The following is a 17,798-nucleotide window of genomic DNA, read 5'->3' on the forward strand; positions in this document are numbered from 1 at the left end:
TCATATTTCTATAAAAATTCATTTCTGCCCTTTAATATAACACCTCAATCAAGAAAAATGAGCCAGAAAGTTCTGTTTCGTTGACGATTAGCCATGCCCCAAGTCTTTCGTCTTCTTTGTACCGTTTCCGTTTCAAAATTCGTAGTTGATTAAATACAGTTCTTTCTACAATTTTGACAAAATAGGCCAATTGAAATTGACTTACAATTTCATGCTTCTTTTGTTCCACCTTTATGCAATGCAACTACACGAAACTTTAGTCTAAACTGTGTTAGAATTTATTCTCGCAGTTACATAACGTTTAATTTTCTGTAAAGTTTTTTTGAGTCTTCTTTTCTGCTTCTTTTGATGGCAAATTTTTCAGGTGATTTCGTTTATTAATTAAATTCTATATTTTTTACATCAATCCAAGGTGACTTGTTTTTTCTTACTCTATCTGGTGCATATATATTACACACGGGAGAAAACAATGGTTCAAAGGCAAGTAGTGACATATTGACATCTTGTACAATATATACAGTATTCCAATCGATCTCACTCAATGCAGGGCAAAAATAATTTTCATTAATTGTTTTATAACTACTGTAGGTTCTGTAGACGTGTTTTAAAACAGAATGTCTGCTTTTCCCCCATACAATGTAAACCAGTGAATGGTCACTGGTCTCTGTATGCATTACACCACTTTCAATAATTTTGTTTTCATTATTTGTAAAAATTAAATCAATAATTGTAGAGGTAATAAAGGTGACTCTTGTTGCTCTTTCAATGACCTGAAATAATGAAAAATCACACATATTTTATCTTAACATAAATTTATATAACAGTTATTAGTAAATGTGGCAAGGTAATAGCAGTTAATGTCGCCTAAGAACATAATATCTTTGTCCTCGTCTTCCACCTTTATTAACATCGTTTCAATTGCATCAGATAAAGCAATTCTTGAACCAGGCGGTCTGTACTAAGCAATGACTATTATCGATGATGATTTAGGTTGGTTTATTTTAGTGGCAACCACTTCATCTAATTGATCCATAAATAAATCTTGCCTCAATTTATGATGATTCAATCTTTTCTCATTCACATAGATTAGAACTCCTCCCCCGCGAGTATTACGATCTTTGCTGTATACAACATGATCCTCAATGTCAATTCTAGCATCATGTATGGCATCACAAAGACAAGTAGTCTCATTTAGTGCTAACACATCAAATCCATGCTCCTGAATAGTAACTTTCACTTCGTCAATATTTGAAAGAAACGGCCTTATATTCAATTCAATTCGCATTTATTTCATTCTCGAATTAAAAAATACATTGATACAAAATAATTCATGAACAAATTTTGAAAATGAAATAGGGTACTACATAAATAAAGCCCTTATGCCTTGTGCAGGGTAGTTCCCAAAGCATTCATAGCATAATGTATTATGATGTGCTATTGTCAGTCCATGTTTATTCTTAATTTTCATACACTTATTTCGGCCTTTTGGGTTTGCTGTTTCACCTGATTCTTTATTACGATAATGTACAGGTCGTTTTTGATCATCATGAGTATTGTTATTAACACATCTCGATAGTAGGCCGTTGTCATCATCATTAGCATCATCGCCCTTGACATGGTGGTCTGTTTCATCGTCGTCAATGTATTCATTTTCTGGAGTTATGAATGGTTCTTTGCGTTTATCCTGTTCAATGTTTGCCAAGAAAAGGTGGTTTTCAGGGCCGAGTACTTCAGAGTCCGAACCGGCACACTGTTCCCGACCGAGAGGCTAATATTGGTAGACGGTTGGAGAGACTTTAGCTTTATGTCCCCAGAGCAATCATTGAAATTGATGTTATCAAGGAGGAACTTAAGATCGTCCAAAAACAAGTTGATATTGCCACTAGGTGGTCTGTATACATGTTCTTTCCTGTTGTCATTTCTATTTCAATACACAGTAGCTCGGCACTTTTGGTATGAAATACAAAATTCAATATAAACTTGATATAATAAAGAGTTTAATACATATAAGCCGACTCCACGACCAGTTGTCCAGTTGACCGTCAATGTCAATTATTGTAGAGGGCGGATGATGATCAGAAAGCCAATTTTCAGAAATGCCCATAACGGAAAAATTAATAGTTATGAAAGAAATATATTGTCATGATTCTTTAGATAAACTTCTGGCATTGCAATGTAACATACTAACGTCGGACTTTTCATGTTTGGTGTCATCATCAAATTCTTTTGGGAGATGGTCATGAGTAAGAAAAAGACAACGGGTAGAGGAGGTGGATCGAAAGGTTGGCTGGCATAATATTTTGAATTGAAGTGAACATCATTGTGCATAAAATACAAGTACGAGAGCAAAGATCCTGATAAGGGAGGGGGTGCATCATCAGGAACTTAACAGTAGAGAAAAGATGAGTATGAAAGGTAAAAGGTCAATCTAAGAGTTTCAACATCTTTAATAGGCAACTCAAAAGTACAAACGGCTTTGTCAGTCTCTAATATTTTGATAAAGAAAATCTCATAAGGACATGCAAGGAAAATGTCTATAATTAAGTATTCAAAATTTCTAAATAAACATTTAGTCATGGATTTAAAATGAAACATACAAATCGCATCAATAAGAAATTGTCTGCAAAGAAACGTCATGCATGTCGTTTTGAATACATTAATAATTGTTGTAACATCAAATCATTTCAAATAAGCCATTGCTTTCTTCATTAAATTTTGCATACTCTGTTTGCTCTAAGTACGATAAAATTCTTTGCAAAACAATCCTCATATATAGATGTCATATAAAATTCACCCTTTGAATTCACATGGGACGCCATTACTCAGCTAAACGCCATTTCCCAACATAGAACGTGAGTTTATGATAGCGATTCTTTATATTTTTGATCAGCGGATAAACCATGAATGCATTTATAGTTAAATACACATCGAAAATATTTGACGCGTTCAATTTTTTTAAACGTTTCTTTCGAGGATGTATACAATCATATTACAATTAAGAATGGTTCTTGCCGCCCTCTGTTGTAGCTTTGTGATACGCTTACTTTGTGTTCTTATTATCTATGTCACGAATTTCTCAGCAATAGACCATTGCGATTGGATCAAACAATTGTACAGCAGCTATTCGTTTTAACATTTCTATCCCGGTGTTTTTGATAATTTTAATTTCAAATTGAATTTGAATATATCGGAGAACCTCCTCCTCCCCCAGCCCCCACCCCCCCCCCCCCCTTCCCCCAGCAAAATATGAGCGAGCTTGTCGGATTACTTTTAAAAATTAAGTTCCGGGATGACAATGCATTACTACGACACAGTAAAATCTGTGGAGATTTCAATTTTTAATATAAAAAGACGTGAATGAGTGATGGATCTCGTATTTTTACTTTATTTTATAAAGATTTCTTTCTTAGAAATTTGAAAAGGAGGAGGAACAAGAAAATGCACACTTTATCTAGTAGAATATGTAATCTTTTACTGATCAGTGTAATCGGGTGTCATCCAAATACAGACGGGCCAATAAATTAGGTTGAACAGGGTAAAGGCGGCTGGATAAATGTGTCTAGCCAAACAATCTACTCTGTCAGCTGTCCACGGTGTGACGACGATCTGAGCAGTTTGGGTTTCTTCATCACTACCATTAGTTGTCGATTGTCCCTTGGGTGGAACGGCATACTGCGTACGGTACCTACTAAGCTGTTCATCGCTTAATCCATGTTTGATCGGTGGACTATCACGAGACGTTGTAGAGGATTTACGAGATGCTTCGGCTGCTTCAATGGCTTCTTTACGTTTTTTCTGTATGAATTATCAAACAAGAATCAAAGAAGTATAAAGTTACAATATTTCAAAAGTTCTATAAAAACAACCACTAGTCATACCGGATTTATCAAAAGCTTAAAAGGCCGACTACCGCACAATATTTCTCGTCACGTCAGGTCTTTGACCACATTTTCAAGAAAATCGTGTGCCTTAACTTGTAACACTGAAATCCTGACTGAAATTGTATCAGTTATGCTGGAGACCTGGGCCCTGTCGACTTGTCAAGAGCTGATAATCGCAACTTATTTGCGATTGATATCGATCGTAATTTTTTTTTTGTTAACCGTTTTCTTTTTTTATCATAGTATCTTCTTCTTTCTTTGCACTCAGGCGCGTACGCAGGATTTTTTCAAGGGGGGGGGGGGTTAACATTTTAAATCGAGCCGAAAATTTCGCAACGACTCAGCCAGCCGCTGAATAAGCGGGGGGGGGTGGAGGTAAGAGGACACTTTTTTGCTTTTTTTTTGGTCTCGGAATTTGACACTTTGCTCCGTTGAGGGGGGGGGGGGGGTAAGTTCAACTTTTTTAGGTCAGCCATTGGTATATTTTTTTTTTTTTTTTTAATTAAAAAAAAAAAAGTAGCAAGGGGGGGGGTTTCCTCCAAAATACACACATTAAAAATACCAAAGGGGGAAGGGGTTGGGGTTTGACCCCCCCCCCCCCCCCTGCGTACGCGCCTGTTTGCACTCACATACTTTTCACTGCTCCCCGACAGGCCCCACGACATGCACCCCAGCAAACTTAACCCGACCCATAATGCTAACCCTAACCCTAACCCTTTTTATTCTCTGAAGGAAATTTTGAAAAATTATTGTTTAAAAGAAAAGAAATAATTGGAAATTTCTATGGATGCCGGTCGAGAAAATTGTACAAGCTGTACGTGCGATTTGTTTAAAATTTGAAACAATAATTTTGTTTATGTAAAAAAAAAAAATTCTGTAAATGTGTAACTTCATTTGCAAATGTATTTTTTTCATTTGAAAATTTATTTGTAACCTTGCATGGAAATGTTAAAGTTCACTTGCAAATTTATTTAGGCCGATGTGAAGATTATTTGTAATTTTTTTATAAAATATTAAAAATAACGTACAATTTTCCTTATGAGAGAAGAGAATAAAAAACCTATAAAAACAAATATAAGAGATAGGAGACTGTAAACTTGCGATTGATTGGAGGATTTACGATTGAATCAATAAGACGGGGGCCTGGAGTTACACACTCACGTTAAACTTAGCGAAAACGTTCATGTTGTAGATACAATTAGAATGTAGCATTAACAGGTATATAAATCATACTCATCATATCAATAAATGATAGTAACCATATTGTCTATCCAATATAACTACCATTTGGATTACCATTATATTGCCAAGCAGTTTATGAGGTTATGGTTCCATTTTAGCATTATATGGGCCGGGTTTTACTGGGGTACATGTCGTGGGGCCTGTCGGTGAATTTGGCCGGGTTTTGCTGGGGTGCATGTCGTGGGGCCTGTCGGTGAATTTGGAGTGAAAAGTCTGTGAGTGCAAAAACCCTGAGGACTTCATTCTTAGTGTTTGTTTTATTTTGTGTTTGTTTTATGCTGTTGGTTGGTGAGGTTTTTGTTGCTACTTATTGAGTTGTGTATGTTTATTAGTTTTTTTTTGTTTGTTTGTTTGTCAGATATACCTGATGTAAACATGCAGCATCACAATTAACTCTACTGGTATTTTCACAATAGAAATAGTCTCCTAACTTACGTTTAGAATTAGGAGATAATTAGCCAGGGCGTATTCTATCAAGGCCGTGAAGACAAATATAAGACAAGCTGCCAGCCAGACATCAATAGCCTGTAAGAGAGCATGTCAATATAATATGATTCTTTCTCATTAATAATTAGTTACATAATAAAGCTTTCACATATTTCTGTTTACAAAAAAAAAATATATGTATATTTCGTCGTGATCTCTATAACATCTTAAAATTGTAATTATTGTAATAAAAAAGGATCCACATTCTCATCCCTAGAGGTAGTAGCAATAACAAAAGCGTCACATATACACAAATAGATAGCTAGAACTAAAGTATATAGCATGTAAACATAATGTAACTATAACGAAAGTATAACATAGACACATATAGATAGCAAGAACAAATGTATAGCGATATACAGTGCGCCCCAGAAAAAACGAAACCGAGATTTATCGATGATTTATCATAACTTATTCACACCTTTAATTGATAAATGAAACATATTTGGAAAGCTTAGATCCTCCTCTTTCATTTGATGCAGCTCATTATGATGCATATTTTACGCATGAGTGATTGAAATGAATTTGAAGAGAGGAAACCAAAAAGTCATTTGGCGGACGGTATCTGAATTTAAAGGAGAAAATCACGTTTCTAGAAAGTTGAGGTTCTGCCCTTTCAAAATTATGACACCTCAATCAGAAAAAATGAGCAAGGAATGACAAAGTTCTGTTTGTTTAAAGTAGTGCTTGCATTTCCATAATTTTATCAAACGAATTCGTTTTCACTGGGTGCCTGCCGTAGCAACAAACAGAGTTGACAACAGACTTAAGCTATGGTCACAAATCAGAGCAGCGACCGACCGATCAGTAGCCTGCTCGATCGCTGCTGGAATGTAGGCATCGCCCAGCGATTAGGTCGGTGCCCGGGCGGCGACCGCCCAGGCACCGGGCGATTTGGGCGGCGAGTGAAAAGTGAGCAGGCACCGCCCAACTTTTAACTCCGCGCTAAAATTTCACCATGTGAAAGGTGCACTGTGCCAAGTTTGATAACATTTCCTTCTTAGACACATAATCCACTCATTGTTCAGCATTTCAATATGTCTGGGCTGACACAAGCACTAATCTTTAGAATTTATCTGTGAATGCTAACTTGTCACAGTGCACCTTTCACATGGTGGACAGCAATGCTTTGTTATTCAGTCAACTGTGACAGTAGTAGTATGATCGGGGTGTCATTAACAAGAGGACATTCTGTCCTTTACAACAGACATAAAATGTTTGATTATGAAATCAGTAGTTTTCATATAAATCGTCATTAAACTTCAATATCCTTTATTATGATACGCCCTGTATAGCAATAACACTCAGATTGATTCAGATACTGAGAGATTCGAAGAGTGAAAAGAAAAAATAATGTTAGGATAGGATAAGAACACAGGAGAGAGATGGGATAAATACACACACGCACGCACGCACACACATACACGCACGCACCAACGCACACACACACACACACACACACACATATATATATATATATATATATATATATATATATATATATATAAGCAAGTTTAGTGAAACTGCAATTTCTGACAATGCTCAACTGTAGGAGCAAATGTAGATATAGGAGTTGGAAGGTTACATTTATTGGTACGAGTTATACAGACTGTTTCGCCAGAAGGCTCATCAGTAACTAAATACATAATACAATCATGGCGAAGTTAAAAACACTCATGTGCAGTCAGGCAAGAATACAAAAGAGACACAAATAATACTCAAGTAAGGGCGAACGCAATAATACAATAGTGGAATTAAGTGGTTTAAGGGTAAGGGGAAAGGTCATGGTGGTACAGGGGGAGGGGTTTAACCATATTCAGAGAGTAGAAACTTTCTCTTATGTTTACATGTGGAAATTCTAGAGTTAAGGATGGTTTGTGTTCTTTGCTATTGAGATCGAACGTGACATCTAGGAAGTCTCCGACGGTAGAGTTAGCACTGGCTGTCACCTGGAGGCCTATCTTTCTGAATTTCTGAATAACCATTTTCGAAGCCTGGCAATACCCAGCTGTATGTCCATGTAGAATCCAACCACCCGCCAACCGTCACCAAGAAGATTCCGCACTCCATACAAACCCGCCTATCCACGATCTCCAGCAGCGCAGAGGTATTCAACGAGGCGAAACCGGAGTATGAAAAAGCACTCCGTGATGCCGGCCACAACACCAACTTAACCTACACACCCAAGACCAGTGACATCAACAACAAAGAGCACCACAAACGAAAACGCAACATAACCTGGTTCAACCCCCATATAGCAAGCACGCGAAGACGAATATTGGCAGAAGGTTCCTCGCTCTCGTAGACCAACACTTCCCAAAGGGACACCAACTACACAAAATCTGCAATAGGAACACACTGAAGATCAGCTACAGCTGCATGGATAACATAGCAACCATAACCAAGGCCCACAACAATAGAGTCATCAACCACAACCCCAACCGAGACCCAGAAACCTGCAACTGCAGAAAGAAAGACGACTGCCCCCTCCCAGGAAAATGCACAACCAAAAATATCGTCTATGAAGCCAAGGTTGTGACCCCCAACGATGAGAAACTCTACATTGGACTCACATCCACATCCTTCAAAGCCAGATATGCAACTCACAAAGCAAGCTTCACCCACCAAGAAAAGAGATACCAGACCGAGCTAAGCAAACACACCTGGATGCTGAAAGACGACGGGACACCCTACACAATATCATGGAGAATCATCCGGCACGCCCAACCATACTCACCCAGAACAAATCGCTGCAATCTCTGCCTATGGGAAAAGTACCACATCATCACTGCTGAGAAATCCACCATCCTTAACTCTAGAATTTCCACATGTAAACATAAGAGAAAGTTTCTACTCTCTGAATATGGTTAAACCCCTCCCCCCTGTACCACCATGACCTTTCCCCTTACCCTTAAACCACTTAAATCCACTATTGTATTATTGCGTTCGCCTGGGGCTTTCACATATACACTCCGGGGCCCGTACGGCGAGTAAAAACAGACATTTTTGGAATTTTCGTCCGGTGTCCGGCCGGTTGCCGTAAAGTTCCTACGGGCGCCGGGACAGTTTTTTAAGCCGTACGGGCGCCGTGGTGCTGAGTTGGCTGCTCCCAATTCTCCCGGCGTTTTTATCTGACCGTGAGGCCGTAGAAAGCCCGTAAAGTGCCCGTAGGGCACCTTACGGGTCCCCTGCGGGCTCCGGACGGTGCCCGGACAGACCCCTCACGATTTTGGGGGTCAATTCTCATGAAAAATCTTTACGGGCGCCTTGCGGTGCTCAAGGGTTCCGTACGTGTACCCTACGGCGCCCTCACGGGCCCCTCAAGAGCCCCGGGTGATATGCAAAACAACAGGCGTCTGCCGTCCGGGGGCAATTTAAAATGAATATTGCCCGTGCGGGTCCCTCACGGGGGCATCTCGAAATGTACCAGAAGACACATACAGAGTGAGTCAGAAAAAATGTCCCACTTTTTAAAAGTTGTATTGTTTGAAGTATGAATATTTAATCATGAGTTTCATGATATTGTGGATGTTGTGCTTCATGATGATGATGATGATGATGATGATAATGATGATGATGATAAAGATTAAGATGATGACAATGATGATGATGATGACATGATGGTGGTAGTGAATGTGTACAAAAGGGAAAGATTTTTAGGGTTATGCCACTTAAACATTCAGCGACCTTAAAAATCAATGCTCAATCAGAAAAGGGGTAATTATGAAAAAATTGTCACCGTGTGTGTTATGTGTGTTGTGCGTGTGTGTGTGTGTGTGTGGGTGTGTGGGTGTGTGTGTGTGTGTGTGTGTGCGTGTGCGCGTGTCTGACTGTCTTTGTTCAATGCACTGTTTTATTCCTCACCCAGTAACTTGGCGCAAGTGAGATCTGGCAGTCTTGTAAAGATTGTCTGATATTCAGTGATGCATGCAGAGATTCAGATGAAAATGGTACCTAAGTGTACTGGGAGGATAACTCTATTAAGATATATCATGAAACTCATGATTAAATATTCATATTTCAAACAATACAACTTTTAAAAAGTGGGACATTTTTTCTGACTCACTCTGTAGTTCAGTGCACAGCACGGCACCCGGCCGGGCCCCGGCAGGGCACCTTACGGGAGCCATCGGTACACCTGCTCATCGGACGGAGCCCGTAAGGTTACCGGCCGGCACTCGGCCGGCACCCTGCCCGCACCCTTACGGGCGCCTTGCATTTCACTCGACCAATTTTCTCCGGGCACCTCCCGGGCACCGCAGAATATGTGACCACACATGCCGTAGAAATGAAAATCGGACGGTTCCCGTACGGTCTCTAAATCCACGGCAAGCCGCCGGGTAGGGAAAATCGTACGGGGCCCGGTTTATATGTGACCTAGGCATTACTTGGGTATTATTTGTGTCTCTTTTGTATTCTTGCCTGACTGCACATGAGTGTTTTTAACTTCGCCATGATTGTATTATGTATTTAGTTACTGATGAGCCTTCTGGCGAAACAGTCTGTATAACTCGTACCAATAAAGGGTAACCTTCCAACTCCTATATCTATATATATCATACACGATAAACAATGTAGCATCAATAACATTTGCAATTCGGATGTAAATATTATAAAGAATAAACCATTATAAAGAATAAACCATTCGAGTGTATATAATTTAGGAAATAGTCACATTACTATTATAATGACTTAATCTTTTTCTCTCATTTGATAGTATCAATCATATTAATGTTAATAATAATAATAATATTAATAATGATAATGATAATTAAAATTAAAAAAACAATAATGATAATAACAATAATAATAATAACGTAGGAGTGATAAAACAAAGAGTACATAGCCTAGGAGATCTAACCTTGGCGTAAGTAACTACAGGAAGTGATTCCTGTATCCCAGAAGTCATTGTAGTGATGGTGAGTACAGTTGTTATACCAAGAGAGACTCTGGCAGGAGCTGCTTGGGCGTCGATACAGAATGAAAGCCAAGCTACGGTAACTAGAAGTATGCTAGGGATGTACACAGTCAGCAGGAAAGATTGCATTTGTCGCTGAAAAGTGAAGATGACCTTCACCAGACTAAAATTACCTGCTTTAGAAACCAAGTAGAGAGACAATATACCAAACAAAAATGCTTAGATCATTCCATTTCTGACACTCTTTTAAGAAATAAAATTCGTAAAGGAAAGAACTTGATTATAAAAGAGATTTGTTTTAATAAATATTTACTAGCTGTGTAAGAAAGGGGAAATAATAGCACACAAGTGAACGAAGAACAATTAATATTCACGATTTATTTTTCTGATACACCATACAATTTTTTAAAATCTTATTTTGCACACAGATATTTTGGGTGCCCTATTTGACATTATGGACACATGTTCCATATTATGTTGTTGATTTCAGAGACTTTATGTTAGCCTGATAAAAAGATATATATGTATAAATATTTACTCATATTTGATACTAAAAGGACTTTACAATATGTCGTGAACTATTACGAGATAGACCTTTATTACATTGTGTTAATGGTCAACCTAAAGCACTCTTCCGAATACATAATTTATACTTAATACATCAAAACTTGATATTTTGAATCGATCAATATTATGAGGGAAACGTATCCTTTAATGGGCCCAATAATCCATCTTTATTAAGTATTAAAACCTTGGGTTTGGTTTGGGCTTTATATCTTTGTGTATTATATTATATTATTTAGCAAAAAACATTGTTTAGTATAGTGTTCCAGAATAGGAATTATTTTGTTTTGGTTATAGATGAGGGGTTGTAAGTTCATGCATATCTAGAGAACTACAGAGGAGCGAGCTGTTGCTGAGTGGCTGACCAAACATACCAGAATCCCAGATGAACTAATTACAGACTAAAGACATGACTGACGTCGCACTAGGGGTAATTTGGTGCTCTGTTGTTGCCCACTTTGTACTGCAACCAAGGTTTTAAATTACTCGGTCATAACTATGATATTTACACAATGACCAATAAACAATGGGGAATGGAGGCCCCCTCATGACTTTGTAGATATGATATTGGGTAATTTTGTCTCTTCGGCTGGCTCAGGTCATGGATCCCCGAAATTTCGCACAACAGTTCGCTACTATATAGTTTCAAATGGGTTACCTTAGCTTCAGGAATCATAAAGATGACTCGTGTTAAGGAAGACCTTACTACATTGTAGACATTCAGAAATATTCATGAAGAGAAATTATTTATGGAAAGCCATCGCCTTTATTATTTGAACAAATTGTATACATGTAAATGATAGTCTAAGTTAAATCAAATCATATTATGGAATGAAGCATTATAAGAGACGAGGTTTGAGCTATACATACCCGTTGAATACACTAAGTCCTCATTGGTGGTTCGAATGGATTTCAAAACGAAACTAGGAATAATCAGCTTTTCTTCGGTTTCAACATCATCATCATTAGTTACTAGCTTCATATGTTTTGTCGAAAGACTGTCTGCAGAAAGGAACGAAGAGATATGATCAGTAGATACAGGTAAACTTCAAATGTATATTCATTTACAAAGCTCAGGGCCCTCTATTATATAGCAACTCTGAAAATCAAACGCAAGTCCTAAAAATCAATTGCATAAAGAGCTGCGTTTGATTTCAAACGGAAAATGATACATTCGGCGACACAGAAACATCCACTAGACATGAATGTAATAAAGATTTGCCTCACAAGCTTCTTGAAATGATACAGCGCCATATTATGGTAGCCACGCTATAGCCACAATTATGTAGGACTATCAGATTATCTACAGTGTTGAAAACAATTGAAAATACTACATATTGCCGCAATGCCATAAAACATATCAAGCTGTGCATGGCTATATGGAATCGGAAGGGGGTGGTAGAGAGAGTGCCCTATCAGAACTAGAACTAGCTTTTTTATACACATTACATAGTGTGGTCGACAGGCGCGTACGCAGGATTTTTTCAAGGGGGGGGGGGTTTAACATTTATAAATCGGGCCGAAAATTTCGCAACGACTCGGCCAGCCGCTGAATAAGCTTTTTTTTTCTTTTTTTTTGGTCCCAAAAAAAATCGCAACGACTCAGCCGACCGCTGAATAAGTGGGGGGGGGGGGGGGGTAAGAGGACCCTTTTTTTTGGGGGGGGGGTCTCGAAATTTGAAAATTTGACATTTTGCTCCGTTGGGGGGGGGGTAAGATTTTTTAATCCAAAAGGGGGGTTTTAGAGAAATTTAGGGGGGGTTTACACAAAAAAAATTACCAAGGGGGGGGTTTAACCCCCCCCCCCCCCCCCCCCTGTGTACGCGCCTGGTGGTCGAAGACCATCACTTCACTCAACAAACAGAAGATGAAGTTTAGCCAAAAAATACGCAATGATGAACATTAATTTAAGCGCATATTCTAATGATGTTTACCAGTACTGTATTTATTGTGACATGTAGAAGATGCGGAAAATATCTTCCTCTCCTTTAAGTGGTCGGAAGGCAAACACTTGAAAAATCCCTTTTCTACTCTGAATTTTCTTATTCAGCATTACGTTTTCAAGCCATTTAGGAATGGGGCACAAGACACAAGACTCAAAACAAGTCTCCCCCCCCCCCTACTTTTCTGCTTTCCTCGATTTTCCAGTTTATTTACTTTGCTGATACCCTTTTCTCCGATGTGCCTCCCGAGTTCTACTCTTAGCATAGTTCTTGTCATTCCAGCTTCAACAAATGCCACCTTGCTCTTCAGCTAGTGAACCATGATAGTATTCAGATCTGAGCAGTGAAATCAAGAAGTGAGGCCTCAGATCCTTAATGTGCAATGAAACATGAATGCTTCCGTCAACATTTCAAGAGTGACAGCTTGCCGTACAGTTTGAATATATATTCAATTCTTATCACAAGTTCATCTAACCGAAATCAAAAATAATCATGATAATGCAGAACAAATCTATGGAATTTTGAGGTTTATGTGGAAGTTATAAAATGTGTTTTAAAAAGTCATTTTTAATTAATTTTCATTTTTAATCATTTTGCATGCGCTGTGGAAATCATGACTGTGGTTACAGCCCCAGCAGCCGATGTCAGTATGCAATAAACAGCCCTATAGGATTAACTATCCCGACTGACCATGCTGCCTGCAAATTATTTCGGGAAAGACAACACTGTTCGATGTGAGAAAGAGAATTTTAAATATCAGACCTCCTAATGAAATTTAAGTTAATTAGCACTTATCATGAAGCTAGGCCAATCGTTCATAATATTTAGGTCGAGAGCCTGCCCTGAAAATGTCACTCATCAATGAAGTCTTAGTTAAGTATAGACCACCTCGTCACTGACGAAAAAAAATTGTCAGTCTATCCGTCCCATTCCCCCCCCCCCCCAAGTTCCCGAGAAAGATCCCCAAATGAAATAAAATTTACCCAATCCCATGATGACTGGACATTACAAAACACAGAAAACGCACAAGTAGGCTACTTCCGTCGCCAAGGGGTTGTCAGACACCCGTAAACAATTGGGTCATTTTTCTCTTATTTCATAGACCAAACTTTGTCGGAAGTATGTACAGTATCAGCTCTTCACAAACATATTATAAGAGCTCAGTTATTTCATTTTTTTAGTGTACATAGTGTAAATCTTTAATGCCGTCTTTTCTTTCTAGCGCACTTTGGAGCAAAGTTATATATGTAACTAGATGGAACTTCGACTGCGCGCAGTCGAAAATGATGCCTCCGTCATAGAGCAATTTTACAAACCAAAACAGAAGAAATTTTTTAAATTCAAGTTCAATTGTAATCCATTAAGAGGTTCTCAGAATATCGTGATTACAAGCAATTTCTCATATACATATATGACCCTTTGATCTTTGACCTGATGACCCTAAAATTTACTCAGTTCATTGGCTCTGCAAGATGTCCTGATCGAGTTAAATAGTAATTCATCTGTCAGTTCTAATGAGAATGCGTTCACAAGTTATTTTTGGATACATAATGAGCCCATGACCTTTGACCTCATGACCCATGAATCTACTCAGTTCATTGGCTCTGCAAGATACATACATGATCGAAATTTGGCAGGAATCCATCAATCTGTTCTAATGAGAATGCGATCACAAGCTATTTTTGCATACATAATGAGACCTGTGACCTTTGACCTTTGACCTCGTGACCCCAAAATCTATTCAGTTCATCGGCTCTGCAAGATACATACATGACCAAATCGATCGGTTCTTGAGATAATGCGATCACGAGCTCTTTTTGCATACCTAATGAGCCCTGTGACCTGTGACCTTTGACCTTGTGACGCCAAAATCTAATCAGTTCATCGGCTCTGCAAGATACATACAAGACCAAAGTTTGGCAGGAATCCATCAATCGGTTCTTCAGATAACGCGATCACGAGCTGTTTTTGCATACATAATGAGCCCTGTGACCTTTGACCTTTGACCTCGTGACCCCAAAATCTAATCAGTTCATCGGCTCTGCAAGTAACATACATGACCAAAGTTTGGCAGGAATCCATCAATCGGTTCTTCAGATAACGCGATCACGAGAACGGGACGTACGGACGGACGGACGGACGGACGGACGGACAACCCGAAAACATAATGCCTCCGGCTACTTCGTAACGGAGGCATAAAAAGTTATTGGAAGTTGGTGAGTTTAACAACATATATTCAACAACCGAACCAATTTTTCAGGGGCATGGTCAATAATGGATAGGAAATTTCAGCTAGGAAGTCACAAAACGTCGCAACCTAGCGAGCTCCTATACAGTGCGTCCCAGAAAAAACGAAACCGAGAATTATCGATGTTTTATCGAACTTAATAACATTTATAATTAATAAATGACACATATTTGGAAAGCTGCAACTCATTATGATGCATATTTCACGCATGAGTGATTAAAATCAATTTGAAGAGAGGAAACCGAAAAGCCGTTTGACGGGCGGTATCTAAATTTCAACAACAAAAATCACATTCCTAGAAAGTTGAGGATCTGCTCTTTCACATGACACCTCAATTAGGAATAATGTGCAAGGAATGACAAAGTTCTGTTTGTTTAAATTAGCCCTTACATTTTCATAATTTTAGCAAACAAATTTGTTTTCACTGGCTGCCTGCCGTAGCAAAAAGCAGAATTGACAAAAGACTTGACTCCGTTTCGATGACAATCAGCCATGCATGAAGTCTCTCGTCTATGGCTGATTGTTAACGAAACGGAGTTAAGTCTTTTGTTAATTTCGTTTATTGATACGGCAGGCAGCCAGTCCCAATAAACAGAACACTAAAAAGTAACCTCTTTTGGGAGTGTATTTTAAGTGATTTTAAAGTATAGTGCCTTTTGAACTAGATTTAAACGTTATCGACACGTGCCTTTATTTAAACAAAAAAGGTACTCCTGTTCACGTTTTCATCTAACCTAAAAACCACCAATTTATCACGCGCCTGGAGTAACGTGATTCCACTTACCTCTGTAAATCTAGTGTTTATGACCAAATAACCACTTGACCAAACAACGAGTTTTATGTCCGTTAACCGATGGTGGTGATAAATACGTAATTATCTGGTCTTGCAAGCACCTTTATCGATTGGTTTCACAGGTTATCCAAGGTTGGTGGTAATAATCACGTTACTTACACCGGCTAATCGTCATATTGTTCTGTCCGTGAATCTCTGGTTATATTAAATTAGTAATTCTAAGGTGTCTTACACACCTCTTTAAATGGTTTCAAAGTAACCATAAATTTCTTGGTTATGATCACGTAGCTCAAGCAGATTACTAATCTAAGCTGTGAATACGTGATATTTAGGTGTGAAAATTAGTAATTATAGGGTGTCTTAAAACACCTATTTTAATGGTAGTCAAAGTTGCCATAAGTTCCGCGGTGATGATCTCGTGACTCAAACGGATTATTAATCTAAGCTGGGCATACGTGACTTTTAGGTGTGAAAAATTAGTAATTATTAGGTGTCTTAAAACACCTTTTAAAATGGTTTCAAAGTTACCATAACTTTCTTGGTGCTGATCACGTAGCTAAAACTGATTACTAATCTTAGCTGTGAATCCGTGATATTTAGGTGAGAAAAATTAGTAATTATTAGGTGTCTTAAAACACCTATTTAAATGGTAGTCAAAGTTGTCAGCAGTTCCGCAGTGATGATCTCGTGACTCAAACGGATTATTAATCTGAGCTGGACATACGTGACTTTTAGGTGTGAAAAATTAGTCATTATTACGTGTCTTAAAACACCTATTTAAATGGTAGTCAAAGTTGCCAGCAGTTCCGCGGTGATGATCTCGTGACTCAAACGGATTATTAATATAAGCTGGGTATTCCGTGTTTTCCAGGTGTGAAAATGAGTTATTCTTGGGTGTCTTGATGGTTTCACAGGTACCATTTAAGTTCCGTGGTGATAATCCCGTGACTGTTGGCATATTTCTATGTTCACCAGTTGATAACGGACTGTTGGCATATTTCCAGTTGAACCAGCTGACACCAATTAATTTGCATATTGAATATGGGGTGCGTGCAGATCTATGTTTTTAAAACAATTTATCTGCATTTACAGCATATTTCTTAGTTACTGATGATTTAGAAATATGCAATTCATTTCGAAAATACTACAAAATGTTATTAGGACATTTCGCTACTTCGTATACATTACATTTAGTTAAACATGAATAAGGGAAACATTAACTATGAACTAAAATAGTTTCAATAATATACAAGTATATGAAATTTGTTCGATTAATTAAATTATGTAAGTCTACTTATTACCAATGCATTTACATTGGAAATACAGACGTACCAGTATTGAAGTGTTGTTGCTGTTCAACTGGTTGGAAGTTTCACTAAATGGTTCTAATGGCTCAGCCAGACCAGTTGAATTCTAACTGGCCTGGATCAACTGGATCATTTAGCCCATTTCAATTTCCATGGTTACCAGTTGGCATTAACTGGTTCATCAACTGGACCAGTTGCACCTTGCTTTCTCTTCTGGGATGTTTGCACCCACCACCCCCCCCCCCCTCCCCCCCCCCCCCCCACCCCCTCTAATCCCAAACTGCTTCCGGCGCGCCTGGACGTAATTATGGAAGATCCAAGACACGATGTTCAGAAACGGGATGAGGACGTCAGTATTTTGGTTAATTTATTGTGTAACATTTGAGTAATTATTGGGTTGAACGCGGGTTACAGTA

General features: G+C 38.4%; 1 protein-coding gene across 2 annotated transcripts in view; it reads right to left on the reverse strand.

Moving 5' to 3' along the window:
- Positions 1-3,240: 3,240 nt before the first annotated feature.
- The window catches only part of LOC105437164 (glycine receptor subunit alpha-3-like), a 40,738-nt gene continuing 26,180 nt past the window's right edge, over positions 3,241-17,798 (reverse strand). The window contains exons 6-9 of one of the 2 annotated variants that reach the window (XM_030972554.1): positions 11,962-12,093; positions 10,471-10,700; positions 5,559-5,648; positions 3,241-3,795 (exon numbers count right to left, since the gene is read on the reverse strand). In XM_030972554.1, the coding sequence (XP_030828414.1) occupies positions 3,472-3,795; positions 5,559-5,648; positions 10,471-10,700; positions 11,962-12,093 (776 nt within the window). In that variant the 3' untranslated portion in view covers positions 3,241-3,471. Of the gene's footprint in view, positions 3,796-5,558; positions 5,649-10,470; positions 10,704-11,961; positions 12,094-17,798 lie in introns of both variants that reach the window. The other variant, XM_030972553.1, reaches the window with a different exon arrangement.

Source organism: Strongylocentrotus purpuratus, unplaced genomic scaffold (assembly GCF_000002235.5).
Source record: "Strongylocentrotus purpuratus isolate Spur 01 unplaced genomic scaffold, Spur_5.0 spur5_scaffold_6, whole genome shotgun sequence".
Taxonomy (NCBI): Eukaryota; Metazoa; Echinodermata; class Echinoidea; order Camarodonta; family Strongylocentrotidae; genus Strongylocentrotus; species Strongylocentrotus purpuratus.